We start from the raw sequence: 17959 nt of genomic DNA on the forward strand, positions 1-17959 counted from the left end.
GGTGTTCTGTTAGAAATGTATCAGCTGTAGAGCATACTATGCTCCTTTTTGGGAAGAGGTTCTGTTTAATTGTCTACTATATGCAGTTCACAGAGAGGAGGAGCAGAGCCTGTCAGGCTTTTAACCCACTGTCAAAGCCATACAGTGCCCCCTACTGCCACAGCTTCCTGAGTAGTTGGCTTTTCGTCTGCTCACTGAAACCTGAGTTCCCCAAATTACAGAGCAAAACCAAAATGTACCACAGGATTGTTTCTACCAGAGCGAAGTAAACAGACCCTTATCGAATGTTTTTATGAGAGGGAATCTCAAGCCCAGACTCACAAATTTCAGCCCCAGCTGTAAGTGTGGTACCTAACACTTAGTGAATAAATCAGAAAATGAATCTGCAACAATTTCGACCTCATTCAAAGTTTATTCATTTTTGTAAGCAAAAATTTAAACAATAATTTTACTGGCTTCAGCTTCTCAAATGTGAATATTTTCTGTTTTTCTTACTCTTTTATGATGGTAAACTCACTATCTTAGGGTTTTGGACTGTGAGCAGACAGAACCAAGACATTTGAACACATCACCATGGGCTCTGGACACTTGCGACAGGCATTTTTCATACTTTCCTGAGATTTTATAGCTCTGAGACCACATGTTAATACATTGGTTTCACCCTTTTTGCCCTACGACCTGTTTAAATGAAGGAATGGCTACTTGCAATTCCTTCATAATGTCACACACTGCATGTCCATGATTTTTAAGCATTTCTGATGATTTTGCCCTCTTGTTTCATTTGGATATTTTTTAAGGCCTGAACAGGTAAAGCTGTTCTGCATTTAATTTAAAAAAGCAAAGATTAGAGAAAAGTCCAAAGAAATGATAATATTTTGTGGAACTACTTTTTTTTCTCCTTACTTGTCTTGTTAATTATCCCATGGCTTCTCAGTTTTTTCTTGTGAATCCTTGTAGGGGTCCACACCCCCAGTTTGGGAACCACTGTTACAGTCTCCCACATCCCCTCTGAGGGCATTTTCAACTGAGTGACGTGCTGTAAAACAGTGTTGTGAAATACAAGAGTTTAGTTTAAAAAAAACTAATTGCAAAGTAATAACTTGTTGCTCTTAGAATATTCACCGTTGTTTTACGTGTTTCTCTACCAGTAGTTGTGTCCGAGATCTGTCTGGCAACCTTTTATGTGAAGGTAAAAAAAACATGAAACAAAGCTGTGATGTTTCTATAAGCGCCGACCAATTCAGACACTGAATAGGGTGACAAGTGGCTTGTTATATCCACTGATATAGGCTGTTTCTGACCACTGAGTGAATAATAGCAACATGCACGTGGCTCCAACAAATGGTCTGACCACACAAAAATAAACGCCCACGCTCTACTCCGACACTACACCTCGCAAAGCAGCTCACACTGTCCATGTGAGGGATGCTGTCTTTGCTCAATCCGGTCTTTGTTAGGTGCCTTCCCCTTGTCCTGATTTACTGGAGCTTCAGCTCAAGGGATCTTTGTGGACAAGGAAAAATGATACAACATGAGATTATAAGAACAAAATCGTCTCTTCAGTGGTATATAGGCTTGAACTCATCTTGTCTGAGGCATAATATGAGCTGAAGGTTATCACATGGCTGTTAAAATGGCTTCTGTGTTTAGTACAACCATTTAGTACCCAGACTTCATACCCACATTCAGTCACTCTGTAAACCTTTCATTTATACAAGCAAACGCTTGAAGCTCAGTCTGTGTATCTTATTTTGCATAAGTTCTCTTTAGAGGTTGTGTATGGAACTGAAAAGACAAGCTCTAGTTCAAACTCTGGAAAACAGCATTTCAATTTGTTTTTGTCCAAGTCTACTTCCCCCTGTTGCTCACCAACAGCTGAGGAATGACTTTAATAGAGACGGAGGAGAGGGAAATGAGAGCCAGCCTCAAAGCAAACACTTCACGTCACTGAACACCTGCTTTGGCCTTTTTAGTTCCATGGGAGAAAACGCACTGAGGTTGCACTTTAGCACATAAGTGCCCTGTTTGTTTGGTGCACTCACCACAGACAACAATAGCCAAGTGTCTCTCCGGGCATGAAGAGGCGTGGGTGGGTTTATTTAAGAATTTGGAAATCTGTTTATCTTACCTGTCAGTTAGCCGTCTTCAGGTGGCTGCCGGCCAAATGTTATGTTGACGGTGCTACAAAGGTTGTGCCAATTTATCACAATTTTATGAATATCTCAATAAATGCCATGAGCACTTAAATGTTAAGATCAAATATGACACACCAGAAATCAGTTACCTGGGCATTTATATAAAACAGGAAGCCAGAACATTGGTTCGTGACAGGTGTATGAAGACATAGATAAATGATTGTTACATGATAATCCTTTCAACCTCTACACTTGACAACACCTGTCAGACAGTTTACTAGCATTGTGCACGACACAAAAGAAAGAATTACAGAAGACAAGCAGATGACCTTGAATAAACTACTTGATAAAATAGAACTAGATTCCAACAAACTGGCTATCACAGTGAATGGATTCAGACACCAGGAGAAAAATTCAGCCAAACGACTCTGGAAGTTTGTCACTAAGTCTGTAACAGTCCTTCTAGCAGAAAATGGCCTTCAGTGCTCCCTGCAATATTCACTACTGCTCGGAGTAATTCAATTAGGAAATACATTTGGTTGCTGAAAGTAAATTAGTATTAGATGGATTCCACTATCATATCTGTCCATTGAGTTTGAAGCTCGAGCAACAATTAACTTATCTTTGTGGGTAGTTTTACATTTCTTTGTGTTTACGCACAAAACAAACGAGATGCATGTGGTAATTGCTGAGCTTTAGAGGTGTTGTAGGCATTATCTTTAATGAGAGGCTAGCTGGTTCCACTCTTTATGCTAAGCTAAGCTAACCCGCTACTGGCAGTAGTCATGGTGGTATTGCTCTCTCTTTTTTGCTTCATGGTGGACGAGCATTGAGCAAGAGGCAGAGTAACCATCTCCTGGCACTAGATTCATGATTAGCATGCAGACATCAGAGTGGTATCTATATTTTCATCTAACTTGAGGCTGAAAAGCAATTAAGTGTCGTATTCCTTTCTCCACGCTGGCATGTTTTAGCTCTGAGCCACTACTCAAAAAAGAATTTAAAGATTCCCCAGAAGTGTGCGAAAGGATTCCCTAAATGTAGGACAGAGCACAGATATGAAGGTAATGATGACCAGCATAGTTATGGTGCATTTCAGGGAGGCCAGACACCAATCAAGCAAATGATTCAGAGCGTAAAGGTAAGACCTTAAACAAATAGTTTGAAATTTTAGGAAATCCACTTATTAGTTTTCCTTCCATGCTTAGATGAGAAGATCAATACCTTTCTCATATCCACAGACTCAATTAGAAACCACTGGCAGCAGCCAGTTACCATAGCTTAGCTTAGCACAAAGACTGACAAAGGGAAACAGCTAGCCTGGCTGTCGCAATCTGCCTATAGGCACCTCTAATGGTCACTAATCAACATGGTACATCACATTTTTTAATCTGTACAATAACCCAGGTGTGTGAAATGACATATTGTCGTTCTATAGTTGGTTATGTGCCAAATTATTTCTTTTCCGGTCTTCCTGGATGTTTGACTCTGAGCGTGACAACCTCACAGTGACTGATTGAACAAATATGTTGTCAGTAAGCTTGAAATGCGCTGATGTATTTTAGCACTTTTGTACAGAGCAAGGCTACCTGTTTCATCTGTCGCCAGTCTTTATGCTAAGCTAAGATAACAAGCTACTGCAGGTGGTCATAACTACCATGGCCTACGTACGGATATTGATAGTCCAGTCTCGTATCACAATAAACATGTTGTGAGAGAGGTGTGTTAACAGATTGTAGCCCACCTGTTCTGGTCTATCAACTTATTGATGTATGCTGTATATGGAAGTAGTAACAATCATATTCCATTGTATTTTCATTTTACCTGTCAAATGGGAGGCTCTTAGTCTCCGTGAACTTCTATGCCTTTTAATTTTCTTCTGTTAACTGTGGTGTGCCACAGGGGTCAGCTTTGAGCCCATTTTTGTTTTCGTTGTACATGCTTCCTAATTTTTATGCTGATGATACACCATTAGCAAGGAATGCTGAGTTCATTTAATAACTGCCTTTGTGATGTCAAAAATTGGATGTCAAAACAGTTTCTTCATCTGAACTCAAACAGAACAGAGATCCTTGTGATTTGGTCCCAGCACATGGCAAATCAGATTATATCATCTGCAGGCTCCAGGTCATATGAAGCCTGTTGCAAAGAATCCTGGCATGTGGTTTGACAGTAATTTAAGTTTCGGGCAGCACACCACAAAGCTTGTTTTTATCATAGAAACATTTAAAAAATGAGATTGATCTTTAAATTTTAAAGACTTGGAGACCATTTTATTTGCCTTCATTTCATCACGCCTGGGTTACTGCTACAGCTTTTTTAATTGCCTGAACCAAAAAATCTATTGATCTACTCCAGACTGCATAGAACTCAGCTGCAAAGCTTTTCATTCACCTCTTCAGTGGTAACAGGTGATAGTATTATGATTGGGTATGAAAAGAGCATCCTCGAAAGGCTCAGTCATTCGCAAGCAAAAATGGAGCAAGGTTCACCACCTTGTGAACACATGATTGTATAAAGGATGTTACTACATGGGCTCGCAAACATGTCATAAAACCGTTGTCAGTAAACACAGTTAATTTGCAAATGACTGCATTCTGTTTTTATTTTATTCACGCAGTAACCCAACTCTTCTGGAATTGGCGTTGTAAAACATGAGGTTTTTATGTCTTGTGTGAAGCACTTTGTGATGTGGATTTTGAAAACTGCTCTATACACAAGGATTATTATATTATTGTTATTACAGAAAAGCTTTTCCCCCATCAAAACATAGACTATCAATATTAAATAAATGTGAGAGAGTCAGTGCACAAGCACAGCTTTTTTTCACCAAGAGTCACACAGCAGTGACCCAGGTGGGAAATATTTACAAAGACAGCTGTACCAAGTAGAATAGGTAATGTGTGTCAGGGGGAGGTGTGTGCGTGTGTATTTACATGTGTTCGTACTTTGTTCCGTTTGCTTCTCACCACATTTCAGCCTCACTGACCCTACATCCTGTTATAGCTTTGGGAATTTCAGTGTTTTCACACGCCGGTGCAAAAACAGCAGCATTTATAACAACCTCCAGTGTTTGCCACCAGCGTCTCACTTACTGGAAATCCTGGGATTGAGTGAACTTACTGTAATAGCACACCTGCCACAAACACACACGCACACACACATACACATACACACACACACAGTATAAAAAAGCAACAAGAGTGTGCATGAAAAACAAGTTTATGACAACATTTCACCATCCGCAAAGTCTTTGGCACTGGCCAGCGCTGGCCCAGAGCCACACCACAGTGTCCTGATGTACAGTATGAAGCTGTCTGTTGTCTCTCCCCCATGTTACTCACCACCCACTCTGCCTCTGTGATTGGACAAACCATCCAACAGACAACTCCTCCTGAGGGCACCCACCTGTGGCATGTTAACCTTGAGGGGAGGGGTGGGACCTTACCCAACCCTGATGAGTCAGGTATTACTGGTGCGGCCACTGTCAAGTTGAGACATCTATGGGTTTTGCTGGTTGCATCATTTGCAGATTTGGAGAGACTTGCGTGGGCATATCCGACTGAATGTCTAGGTTAAATATCTGGAGTGCGTTTTAGAGTGATGAAGCAACTGTAAACTCCATGTTCTGTCTGTGTTTTTATTATTGCTGTCACATGGGAAACAGACAATGGACAAAAATGCCAAAAGAAAAAAGTTTCCAATGCTCCATTCATTCCGGCAAGTTTCTGTGAAAGACCTTCACAAGACCAAAAGAAATAATCCTTACCAGACCCAGAAACCTCTTGTTTGTGTGTTTTTGCACATGTTGATAGAATGATGAAATAAATAGCTTAACCGTGGAAAGATTCGGTCTTGACATTTTGACATCTCCCTTTACTCCTAGTTTTCAATGTAGAACACAATGGCAAATAAAGCATTTGCAAAGTCTGATGGAAATTTTCAAAACTTCAATCTGCAGTGTGAAGAGACTGTTGGGATGGAAAAAGTAAATACAGATTGAAAATCCAAGCAAAGCATTCCTTTAAGGAGAGGAATCTTAGCTTTTTATCTCCCAAATCCAGCGAGGTTCTTTGAAATATGAATTTGTACTCCTTAAAATTGTGCTCATTGGCTGTTTTCTTTGTTTTGTTTTGTTTTTCCCTCAGCCAGGCACCAAGGTTGCCCAAAGCCGGAGAAACCATCCATGGTCACAAGTTCTTCATTGGCTTTGGAGGGAAAGGAGCTAACCAGTGCATACAGGCTGCAAGACTGGGGGCCAAAACCGCTATGGTCAGCAAGGTAAGAAACCAGAATCAAGTTTGCAGCCATACACTGTTGCTGTGCTGTAGAGTTTGTGTCACAGTGCATTTTAGTTTGGATCCTAACATGAATGTGTGCATGTCAGTAAAAAGTTATTTTGCTTGCCCAATCTTTGGCTCATCCACATCCTGCTCAAGTACAAATAATCAGCCATCAGCTACCATAGTCCTTCAACTAGTTAACAGCTCTCAAAAACCTGATAGCTTCGTTCACACTTCAGTCATTTCACCACATCAACTCTCCATGCCTCATTTTGTCTTGATCAATACCGTGCCGCATGCATACGCCCACCCACGCTTGCACGCCTTCAAACAAGCCTATTCCCATACCATACAACCCAGAGTCTCCAATCAGTAAGCTCAGTGTGGCCTTTCAACCTGAGCACTAAAGCACTGAAGCCCCACCTCTGTCAGAACAAAGAGGCCCAATCGATAACAACCCAGTGCGGGAGGAGCTCTCCGGGCATGGGGAGAACCCAAAAATAGACACCCGGGCTTGTCAAAAACATCCAAGACGGAAGGCCGCTCTTCAAAGAGAATGGGGCCAAGCAGCCAATACCAGCCCAACCCACTATAACAGCCAGCTAGAAGTGCCCGCGTTTTGGCACGTTTTTTGGAAAGCGTGGGTTCGAAGTAGGTGCCTTGGGGCAAGGTGGGGACCCCTTCCACAACCCAAAGTAGCTACAGATGTGGACATCCCTGTGCGGATCAGGGGAAGAGGGAAAGAAAACGAAGGCGAGGTGGGCATGAAGAGGCGTGAAGGTGGGGTTATCGTGTCTTGAAGGCTTGGCGCAGCTGGTCGTGTGTTTGCGCGTGTGTGCGTTTGTTGACTTTGTGTGTTCGTTTTTGCACATTTTCGGCGGCGGCACCATGCCAGTATGCTGGCAGGGCACACGAAAATCCAACCCAACTGAGGGTTGAATATACCACTTTTCAAAAGTTGCCGCTAACCAAGTCTGACCCTGCTTGACTCTCTTTGTTGTTTTATCGTTTTGCCTTCAATCTTTTTTAGGTTGGTAAAGACTTCTTTGGAGACAATTACATCCAGAATTTCAAGGACAATGGTGTACACACAGGTAAGATAGAGGGGTTTTTGCATGATATGCCAAATTGGTTTCCATTTCCACGTTGCATTGCAAAAAGTTCCCATTCACTTTTATTTTTTGAGTGTGTATTTTGTCTTTTTAGTTACTCAAGGCTTTTGGATATACGTCGCTTCTGTATGAGTAATGATTGTTGAACCATTTGGATTTGTTAAGAATAAAGCTGTTTTTAAAAGGTTGTTCTCTGTGCACATTCTGTATCATACTGAAGGTGTTTGTGGCCTGTCTCTCCATAGCCAAAAAGCGATAACCTGAGCCACGTCAAACAATTAGTAGTGGTTATTATGACAGCTTGTTTTTCAAAGGTGCTTGAAAATTGGTCTAAATTTTTGAGCTATGCTGTCAAGAAAGCAAAGCAACTCATTTCTTTTGCAGAGCAGACACACAATGGATGTTTTTCAAACTCTGTTTCCCACCGTCCATCTTCTCTCTCCGTCTCAGACTTTGTAGAGCAGACCTCTGTTGCCGCCACAGGAGCTGCCTCCATCATTGTCAATGATGCAGGTAAATGCTTTTGCCACCAAGATCCTAAAAGCTCTGGGAGTTCTAGAAATGATCTTGGCGCACACACAACCAAGAGTGGCCGTGTGTTGTCGGCACACTCTTTCTCACTACTGCTACTACACACACACATTGTACACCCGTGTATTCAGTACTGCCATTGACTCACCATTGCTCAAGTGGCTGTAATCACCGGATACACACACACACACTCTCACATATACAAAAGCTTAAGTGCACCAAACCATGCTGAGTATCCACTGGGTCCAATCAGCTACAATCCAAGGCTTTCCTCATGGAGAGCAATTTCTGTCACATAGCACATGCAGTCAGGCCATGACATGTGGATTCCCTCTTGGATGTGCACCCCCTTTCTAGCATTTAACACAGCCAGAAAAGTACATCCTCAAATGTTTAAATTCAAAGATGACAGAAGTCTAACTGAAAGTGGTTAATTGAAAGATTGCAATTAAGAAATAGTAACCCATAAAGCAATGTGCACATTACATTATGCATTAGTGTGAAAAGGTAAATTAATTCAAACATGTTTAGTGCTTTTCTTGATTGAAGAAATGTTCACCAAGAACAACAAACCAAAGAGAAGAAATGTAAAAATATCGCCAAATAGTTTGGACTCTTCTTCTGCAATGGTTTCATGGCTCCCAACTGGGAAATTTGTATCGCCAACTGTTTTTCTTGAAGGGCCCAACTTCTGGATGGAACATTCACATTCATTTGCATTTTCTTGCGTATTTTTTTTCTCGAAATTCGGTTACAGTTTGCATTAAAATTTTGATGAAAACTTCTGCTTCATATTATCGATGTTCTTGCCAAATGACAGGTTGATATATTACCATTCTAATGTAGTGTAAAAATAAAATGTGCAATAAGTCACAAAAGTTTCTCCCCAGTTGATCCCTATTTATGAGCTAGAGCGTTCCCATGGATTCTCGAAGTCGTCACACAGTGGCCGTTCACGCGTCTCTTTTGGTGTCTACTGGCAGGTGAGAATGCCATCGTGATCGTGGCCGGTGCCAACATGCTGCTGGGCAGTGAGGAGCTGCAGAAAGCTCTTCCAGCTATCAGTCGTGCAAAAGTGCTGGTGTGCCAGCTGGAGATCAGCCCGCAGACATCCTTGCAGACTCTTCGCATAGCTCAGGAGAACAAAGGTCAGTGAATATCAGTGCATTGTATGTGATGGTGTGTCTGTGGAACATGTGCAGGTTCTTCTGAAGTCAGAGAGAAAACGATCCATTCTTAAGTGTAGGAGAAAAGCCTTTCCTAATGCCAGTCTTAAGTACCATTTGCATTTTATTAACTGTGTTTTTTATTGTCACCAGCTGTGGTTACTTTGGTCTTTCAAGGTTCAATCAGTCCTTTGTTTGACCATAGAAGTGGCAGGTATTTATTCACATATATAGTAGAAGAGTTAAACTTTTAGATAAAAGGCCAGTTTGGGTATTTTCAACAATGAGTGCCTCTTCCTCATCTGTTAACCGAACCTTGAACAGCATAAAATGTTGTTTTATGTTGGTTTGTGTGTTGAAAGATCTGTTAAACAGCATGGGATTGTTTGCAGATTTTTTTTATATATATATTTGGATCACATTCTACCTTTAAGTGATACATCAACCATTCTTTCTGTCAAAGTCTTTCTTTTGAAACACTCATCCCATGTTGTCTTGAGCATAAGTTGCTCCTAAGTGACAACGAGGGCTGCGGTCAGTGTGGATTCATGGTTCATTCAATGGATCCCAGTAGTGACGAAGGAAGAAAATGTGTCCAAAAAAGTATCAAAATGTCCACAGAAACTTCTCAAACCACTTCTGCAACATAATCCACTTGTCTGCTGGCCATCTGTGTGCTCAGTATGTTACAAACCCGCAGATTTTTTGCCAAACTATGACTATACACACTGCTTCTGTCTTAATCGTCATGCACAACCCTGTTTGTCTAGCCTGCTCCTCTTTGGCCAGGTGAGCTGCTCTGCTGGAGCTTACTCATTGGCTAACTTGACACTACACCTTCTGTAAGCACAGCAGACCTGAGATGAGTTTTTATACAAATTTATTGTTACACATTTACTTTAGCTAAAGAGAGAAGAAAGGAAATTTTATCAGGGGCAAATAATTCCTCATTCTGTTGGGACATTCCTAGCAGCCAATTATTTAACTGCAGTATGAATTCAGACAACAAATGGGAAGACATAAGTTTGCCAGGCTAGCCAATCAACAGGCTTAGATAACGTGGTTCTGACCAATGCCAGAGTGTAAGGCTGGCGCTCTGACGGGTGTAAACCAATACATGCAGCAACGAACAAGCTTATCAGCGGAGAACAAGAGGATTTAGATGGAATCAATGTATCTTAGGAGAACAGGAATTCATGTGAAGATATATATATTGCAAACAAAAACTTCAGTTCATAAGCAATAAAACATTCTCTTGCTCAATTCAGTACACTCTGAGGTTTAGCCACTACATCCTTACTTGGTCTGGTTATGACTAGTAGCTTTTGGTGGCTAATTTTAGCCATAGATATTGCTGTATAACAGACTTGCACCACCACCTATGACAACAGGCTTTCCCCTCCATCTTCAAGTCCATCCAGCAGAACACTTTTGCCTTGAGACAAAGTTGAAACTAGTTTATTTCAAGTATACCCTTACTTTAAATGTGGGTTTATGAAACCTGAACATCCCTCAAGGTCTCCAGTGACAGTGCCATTTTTTAGGATAGAAAAAACAGTGGAGGATGAGAAGATGCATCTAAATGTCTGAATGTCATGTGACTGGTTTGTTTTTATTCCACATTTACACTTCCCTCCACTCTTTAGAGAGAGGCTTACCACTGACTCATATCACTTTATCAAGTAAAGTGTTAGAAGTGGACAAATGTAATATTTTCACAAGTGTTTTCTGTGTCCCTGCTCGTGTCTTTACACGCATTACAAAAAGCCAACAGTATCCTTGCAGTTCTGCATTATCGAAACCTATTTTATATCACCAGGCTCCATCCGTCCCTTCCTCCCTCCACCTTTTTGGAGATAACCAGGTTACTGAGCTCATCATCTTTAACAGCATCCTATTATTAGCAGGCCTTCGCGTCATTCGAGACGTCTGGGGAGCCTCTCGCCCCTGTCATCAGGGCCTGTCGTCGGTAATCGCTTGTCGCCGGCTGCCAGAACGAAAGAGTCGCAGCCATAACCATGTTGCAGATGGGATACCCAGATGGCCTCGCCGAGCGCCACCCTCTTTCCCCAAGCCCCCCCCCCCCCTCACCGTGTCGACCGCACCACGGGATTAGGCTCGGCATGCTGCGCCAGGAGAGAGGCAATGCGAGCAAAGACGCTTGGCAAGGATGCCACCTCGACGCTGCCGCACCAGAGCATTGCGTAAATGGAGTTCTCTAGAGAGAATGGGTGTTAATGGGTTTGGTGGTGAGGATTTAATGACGCGGGGGTGAAGCGCCGCTCAGATTACGCAAATGTCACCATCAAGCCACACGTACTGTAGATGCCAGCTCTCAGAAACACTTGTCAAGATAACCTATGAAAGAGTTATTTCTCCATGTGTGTAATTATTGGAGAGGAAAACATATGTATGTGCGTAATTCATTGCCATCTACCATTTAATATTGAGAAGTTAATGGAATTAAATTAATTATAAGAAGTGAGGAAATGGTAGGAGTTGTGTAGTTTCACTCTTTCTTTCTTCTTCCGTCTTCACCCGTCTTCCTCCCCCTCTTCCTTGTCTGAGCAAGAAGCCGCTTTTATATTTCTCATCAGATGCAATTAGAGCCTCTTAAAGCCCTTTCACATACTCACTGATGACTCATTTCTTTTGTGTGCGTGTGTCTCTGTGTGTGTGCATATGTGTGTGTGCGTGCGCGTGCATGTGTGTGTTTGTGTGTGTGTGTGATCTCCGTCTTCTTCTGTTTTCCCTCTGCCCTTGTTTTCCATCCACCTTTCCTCCTAAATCGACCACAGCAACAAACTGCTGTGTTTTTGTACTTTCTGAAATATTCTGGCTGCTCATCCAGCACATGTGCGACCAGACTTTGAACCTCTGTGCAAAAAAAAAACAAAAAAAAAAAAAAACAGAGTCATGACACACACGCACACACACTCTCCTGCCAGACGTGACTCAGTATGCACACATCCCAGTCTTACCACATCTGTCCCAGCAGCTGTGAGTGTGTGTGTGTGTGTGTGTGTGTGTGTGTGTGTGTGTGTGTGTGTGTGTGTGTGTGTGTGTGTGTGTGTGTGTGTGTGTGTGGTTTCACTAACACCTGGAGAGCAAAACAAAGCAACCTGAGACCGACACCCCGGTTAATGTTACGTCCACAGTAGCAGCTCCTTGCATCAGAGAGGCAGATTCCTTCATGCATCAGTGCATAAGGGATTTCACACAAGCTGCTCTTGTGTGCATATTGATAAACTTCCATCCTCTGCAGTCTTATTGCATGTATACTTCATGAGCACTGCGCCTATGCATTTGACATCAGAGCTGAAGCAACACGTTTGACGCAAACACTGTGGTCATGCCACAGATAGCAAATGAGGAGACGCCATTGTCGTTCCCACTAGTTCTGTTCACAGCTACAAATAATAATATGATTGTTGACAATAGTCAGAGTACAGCATGAATAAACCTTTTACATGCCTCGGCCAGTTATCCTGTTTACACGTGCGTCTGTTAATACCGCTGAAGTACTCCACATGTTTTATGACAATCACTCCAATTAACGGCATAATCGAGCTTACGTAATCAGAAACGAGTACACATGCATCGCTTTGTCGTGCTTAATATGCATGACATGTTTAACATGCATGTGAGCTTCTGAAGAACATGGGGAAAATGTGGTGAGGTAGAGACAGAAAAACTGCTGAGTGGTTGTAAAGGGGAGTGGGAGTGATATGCATTTATCATAATTGGAATGCAGTGGCGACAGAAAAGAAATGTTCAGGCACTCTTAGGCAGACAAGGAGAAAAGGTAGATGAAGAGGGGTCGAAACTAAGATGAACTAAATTTAAACTGGTTGAAAGACAAATTAATTGTGGCTATATAAGCCAGGCAATTTATCTATCTCCTCTCCCTTGTACTTTTTATTCCTGGTGAACAGCAGCTCTCTCCTCACAGATGTGACCGAAAGCAATCATAATAAACTCTAGTCAGAAAATAATCAGATGTCCTCCTCTGTCCTCCAGTCTGCCTGTCCTTCAGGTCAACCTTTCTTCAGATAATTCAGTGTCAGATGCACTGCACAGTTTGCCAAATGTTATGCAATAAGGAGCACATTGTTACACTCTGTTTTTGCTCTAAAATTAAAACGATTACTCTCAAATCAAGTGAGATTTTTGGATCTCACAGGGTCGTTGTCAGGGTGGAGATAATGTTAATAATGAAATGATGCAGACAATGAAAAGGACAAATGGACAAAGAAAACAAGCTGTACAGTAGCAATATCAAAATCTGAATATGATCAAGGTAATGAAATAACAGTCAATACAAATGAGTGCAAGCAGTACACTACAGTATGGCCACGTTTCTAAAAAGGGATAAAAATCTGCTTCTTCATTTAGACACAGATATACAAAAGCATCAAATTTGAAAATCCAAGAGGTTTCCCTCAGCGGAAGATTCACCACCTCTGTGTCAGAGTGAATGGAGGCGTACCTTTAACTGTTCTGGAGTGTGTCACACAGTCCTCATCAGCAGACTGAGTCTTCTCAGTCACAATGAGACTGTTATGTTCAAAGCTTTTAAGATTCTGAGCATCTCGATGACTTCTCGTGGAGTTTTAGGTTGCTTACATACTGAACATAAAGGTTTTATGTTTGTGACCCATTTTTAAAGATTCACATCTCCAGTAGGAGCCAGCGGGTTTGGAAGCGAGGGGCGCAGACGGGGTAGAGAGGTTGCTAGTTGTAGTCAAAGCAGCTCGCACAGGTGTAGTGTTCAATGGCAGCGCAACCTTTAAGCTGACACGATGTGTGTTGTCGCATTGTTTGTGAGCAATACAGGAACAAGCGTCTCACTTTGTTGTTTCATCGTCCTTTAAGTTGTAAAGAAGAGTTTGAAACAGCGAAGTTCAGTGAAGGAGGAGATGAGGACAGATACAGAGAGCTGATTTTAAGATATCGAAGGGATGGAAGCTGAGGCGTTCGGCTGACAGACAGAGAAGAGTCAGAGAGAGACCAGTGTCACTTTTTGGTAACATGGCTGTGGCTCATGTGGGTATCCATACAGTACAGTGTGTGTGTGTGTGTGTGTGTGTGTGTGTGTGTGTGTGTGTGTGTGTGTGTGTGTGTGTGTGTTGAAAGAGGGAGACATTATTTCCACTTTTACTCGCGAGCAGCCCAGCATCCACCTCAAAGCGCCAGGTGGCCAAAGCCCTGCACAAACCCACGCAGCTGCTCTCTTATGTGCCCACGCAAACACGAGCGCACACACACACACACAGCAACTAGGCACACACTTTTGCGCAACAGACTTTGATGTCACCAACGCTGAACATATATTTCCCTCGCAAACACACACGCCGCACACTCGCATGAGGCTTTATTTCATACACAGAGATATCAGAATTAATCGCTTCGTCAAGCTGGGCTTATCCTCACACATACACAGAAATCATGGTATTAGATGCATTAATGCTCTGTGCTCATGAATATGCATAAGACAGTGATGTGCAACACGTACAGAGGATTACTTCTGACAAACACTCTTGCTCTCTCTCGCGCCCTCCCTCTCCTGTGCTCCTCAACATACACAGAAAGGGTCACAACTCATCTCACCCACACACTGACACACATAGGCTGTATAGGGTTATATACCTCATGTTGAGTCTTTTCCACACTCACAATCCTGAAACTGCAGAGGTTACAGCGCACCGCTAACAGCTACAGGATGTGAGGCTGTTTCCACCAGCTCTCTCTCTCTCTCCAGTGTTCTTTTCTCGGGGAATGCTAATTTAATCGTTTAAAATGTGTCTTTTTATAGCAGCTTATCCACTTGAGCTTTGCCTGCGAGAGCAATCCCCAGTGGTAGCCCGCTAGCCTTTGTTCCCATTGAAAGTTTAATTAAGGTAATGCCAGACCTTGACAGTGAAGCTCAGCAAATGGAAAAGAAACATTACACAATTGTAAAATGTGTCACTGAGGGACATTGTCAAAATTGTATTCTTTTAAAGGCAAGCTGACAACCATAGCTGGGTGTGTTATTGAGAACAATGATTTTTGTGGAAATCTTGTCAATGATTGCATGTTATTCTGAGCGACCTGCAGATTGTGTTGTTCACTGTGGTCAATAAAATGGATCACTGCCTGGTTTCTTGTTACAGTAAAGACAATATTCAACCCAGCGCCCGCCATTCCTGACTTGGATGCAGGTTTCTACAGAGCCTCTGATGTGTTTTGCTGTAATGAGTCTGAGGTGATTGATCTCACACACACACACACACACACACACGCGCACACACACATTTGTACTTCGATCCATGTGAGGACACTCATTGACACAGTCCCAGTCCCTTCCCCTAACCTTAACCCTCACAACTAAATGCCTAACCCTAACCTAGCCCTGACCTTAACCTAAACCTAATTCTAACACTTAAAATCAGGTCTAAGCCCTTTGAAGGTCTGTCCAAACGTGAGGACCAGCCTAAATGTCTTCACTTTCTAACGCATTTATCACAGCAGCATTTCTTGCTTGCTCACACAACTCTGGCTTTCTCACACATTCATATACTCGCAAAAACAACGGAGCAAAACAAAAAACTGAAACCAGTCCTACACGGCAGCATTGTGGGTTGACCAGCTTTCTGCTCTCACACAGCACATATGCACTTTGCTGTGAAGTAGTGGGCAGATTTACCATTCAGATTCGTGGTTATTTTTTGAAACAATGGGCTCTCAGTGTTTTTAGCCAGCCACAGTCAATTTGCTGTCTGAAATGAAGTGTCGCTCGAAGATTTGTCAGCTGTAGCTATCTAGCTAATTAAGCTAATGATGGCTTGAAAATTTTGTCTCCAGCTGACTTTTTGATGTTTCCATCTGACACATTTTAAAACAAGATCTTTGCAACTTAGATATGCACTTGATGGATATATATATATATATATGGTTTTAGAAAGGCTTCTAGCTGAATGGGCAAACAAATCATGATTGTTAGAATCAGTACAAGCAGCAGTGTAAATGTGTCGAGTCATCACTCGGTAACATTGGGAGACTCGTGCAGCAGAGTCACGTACAGGTAGGAATATTTATTCTCAGCTTCTGGGAGAGATCAGAGGTTGGAGATGTTGTGAGCACCCACACATACACACACCTTTTCAAAGTGATTCAGCCGTGCCTCCTGGGTCGTGACCCCCGCCAGCACATCAATAACCTCACTGCAGCCTTCAGCGATACATGTAAACCCTCTGGCATGAAGAGGGAAACAAGTATCTCGCCATCCTTTTTACGGTAAAAACTCGTGTCATGGCACCTCATGTTTTGACTGTCAGGTGATGACAGATAAGCGACGGGGGCCAGGGACAGATGGGAATCGTAGTAAAAACAACAAAGCAGATGTGCACTCTGGCTGAGTCAGCCGCCCCCTTGGGGATAAAGTGGATGTGAGTTTGCCTGGAAGCCTCTATTTGATGTGGTGATGCAGGGTGGAGAGAAGCTGAAGCCAGGTGTGGGGACATGAAAGGGAGAGTTGACGAAAGCGCAACATGTCTTCTCTCTCTTTTTTTTTTTTTAAAGAGTGTCAGGTCATGGAGGTACAGTCATTTTATATATTATGCATTATGCAGGGGTGGAGATAACACTAACATATCCCTGGGTGGGATAGATTTATCAAGTACGCGAGGCCATTATTATCAGGGCTACATGATTTAAAAACAAGGCCCGTCTTTTTTGGTGGAGATTACATGTTGTATATTGTTTCAAGTGAATTTAGTTTTTATTACTCTGATATTTACAGTTTTCATTGTTCCTGGTGTAGCATGTGGGCCATTGACGGCACAAATGATCACATGCTTGACTGAAGCAGGTTATAGAATAGGTGCGTGTGGTTGTTTGAGCCAGAGGAATTCCGTTAATCATGTAGCCACAAACAAGTCTTCAAATATTTGCACTTTTACAAAGCAGTGTGCCTTGATTTTTTTTGGAAAAAATTCCTCTTCTAGTCAGCTTTTAAATTAGTTTTTTAAACTTCATATATACTAAATAATCTCCAATCGTGTCATAACTTATGATACATATTTGACACATAACACACGGGCCTCTTGAATAATTTCGAACAGGATGGTATGGCGATCAGTTACAGTATAATAAATATACTTACATTGCAGTGACTGGCCTTAAATACTACTGTACCTATGACTCTCATCACCTCATGTAAAGACACCAGCCAGAGGCACAAAAATGTATAGCTGCAGTAAGTTGAAATCGTTTTTATATCTCATAAGAGGAAGTATTTGACTTTTGCTGTATTCATGCTTTAGATTTGAAATGGATGTAATTCTTCTTTTGCCTCAAAACTACTTCCAGTTGGTCTAATCTTGTTCTTTTAAATGAGGAGCTTTATTTGATAATGGTCCATTTCTTTACTTGCTGCTTGCTGTACATATAATCAGATTTGAGAGGTTCAGGACAGGGCGAGGTTCAGCAGTTTGTGAAACATGATTGTATAAAGAATATTACAACATGGACTCAGGAACACATTGTAAAACCATTGTTGGTAAACAATTCAGTTGCAAATGATTGCATTCTGTTCTTATTAAGGTTTAGACTGCGTCCCAACTTGTTTGGAATCAGGGTTGTAAAGACATCATTTACAGTATAATCAGTAAATGTATGCAAAGAAAATACAGCGATGTGAAATAGCCTCTAAATATACCAACATAAGATAAAGTTACTCATTTATAGGA

General features: G+C 41.9%; 1 protein-coding gene across 1 annotated transcript in view; it reads left to right on the plus strand.

Annotated features, from left to right (window-relative positions):
* rbks (ribokinase) overlaps window positions 1–17959 on the plus strand; it is a 36304-nt gene that overhangs the window by 5646 nt on the left and 12699 nt on the right. The window contains exons 3-7 of the mRNA XM_041953918.1: window positions 6284–6416; window positions 7449–7512; window positions 7981–8043; window positions 9045–9209; window positions 15383–15474. Of these exons, the coding sequence (XP_041809852.1) occupies window positions 6284–6416; window positions 7449–7512; window positions 7981–8043; window positions 9045–9209; window positions 15383–15474 (517 nt within the window). The remainder of the gene's footprint in view (window positions 1–6283; window positions 6417–7448; window positions 7513–7980; window positions 8044–9044; window positions 9210–15382; window positions 15475–17959) is intronic.

Source organism: Chelmon rostratus, chromosome 15, assembly GCF_017976325.1.
Source record: "Chelmon rostratus isolate fCheRos1 chromosome 15, fCheRos1.pri, whole genome shotgun sequence".
NCBI lineage: Eukaryota > Metazoa > Chordata > Actinopteri > Chaetodontiformes > Chaetodontidae > Chelmon > Chelmon rostratus.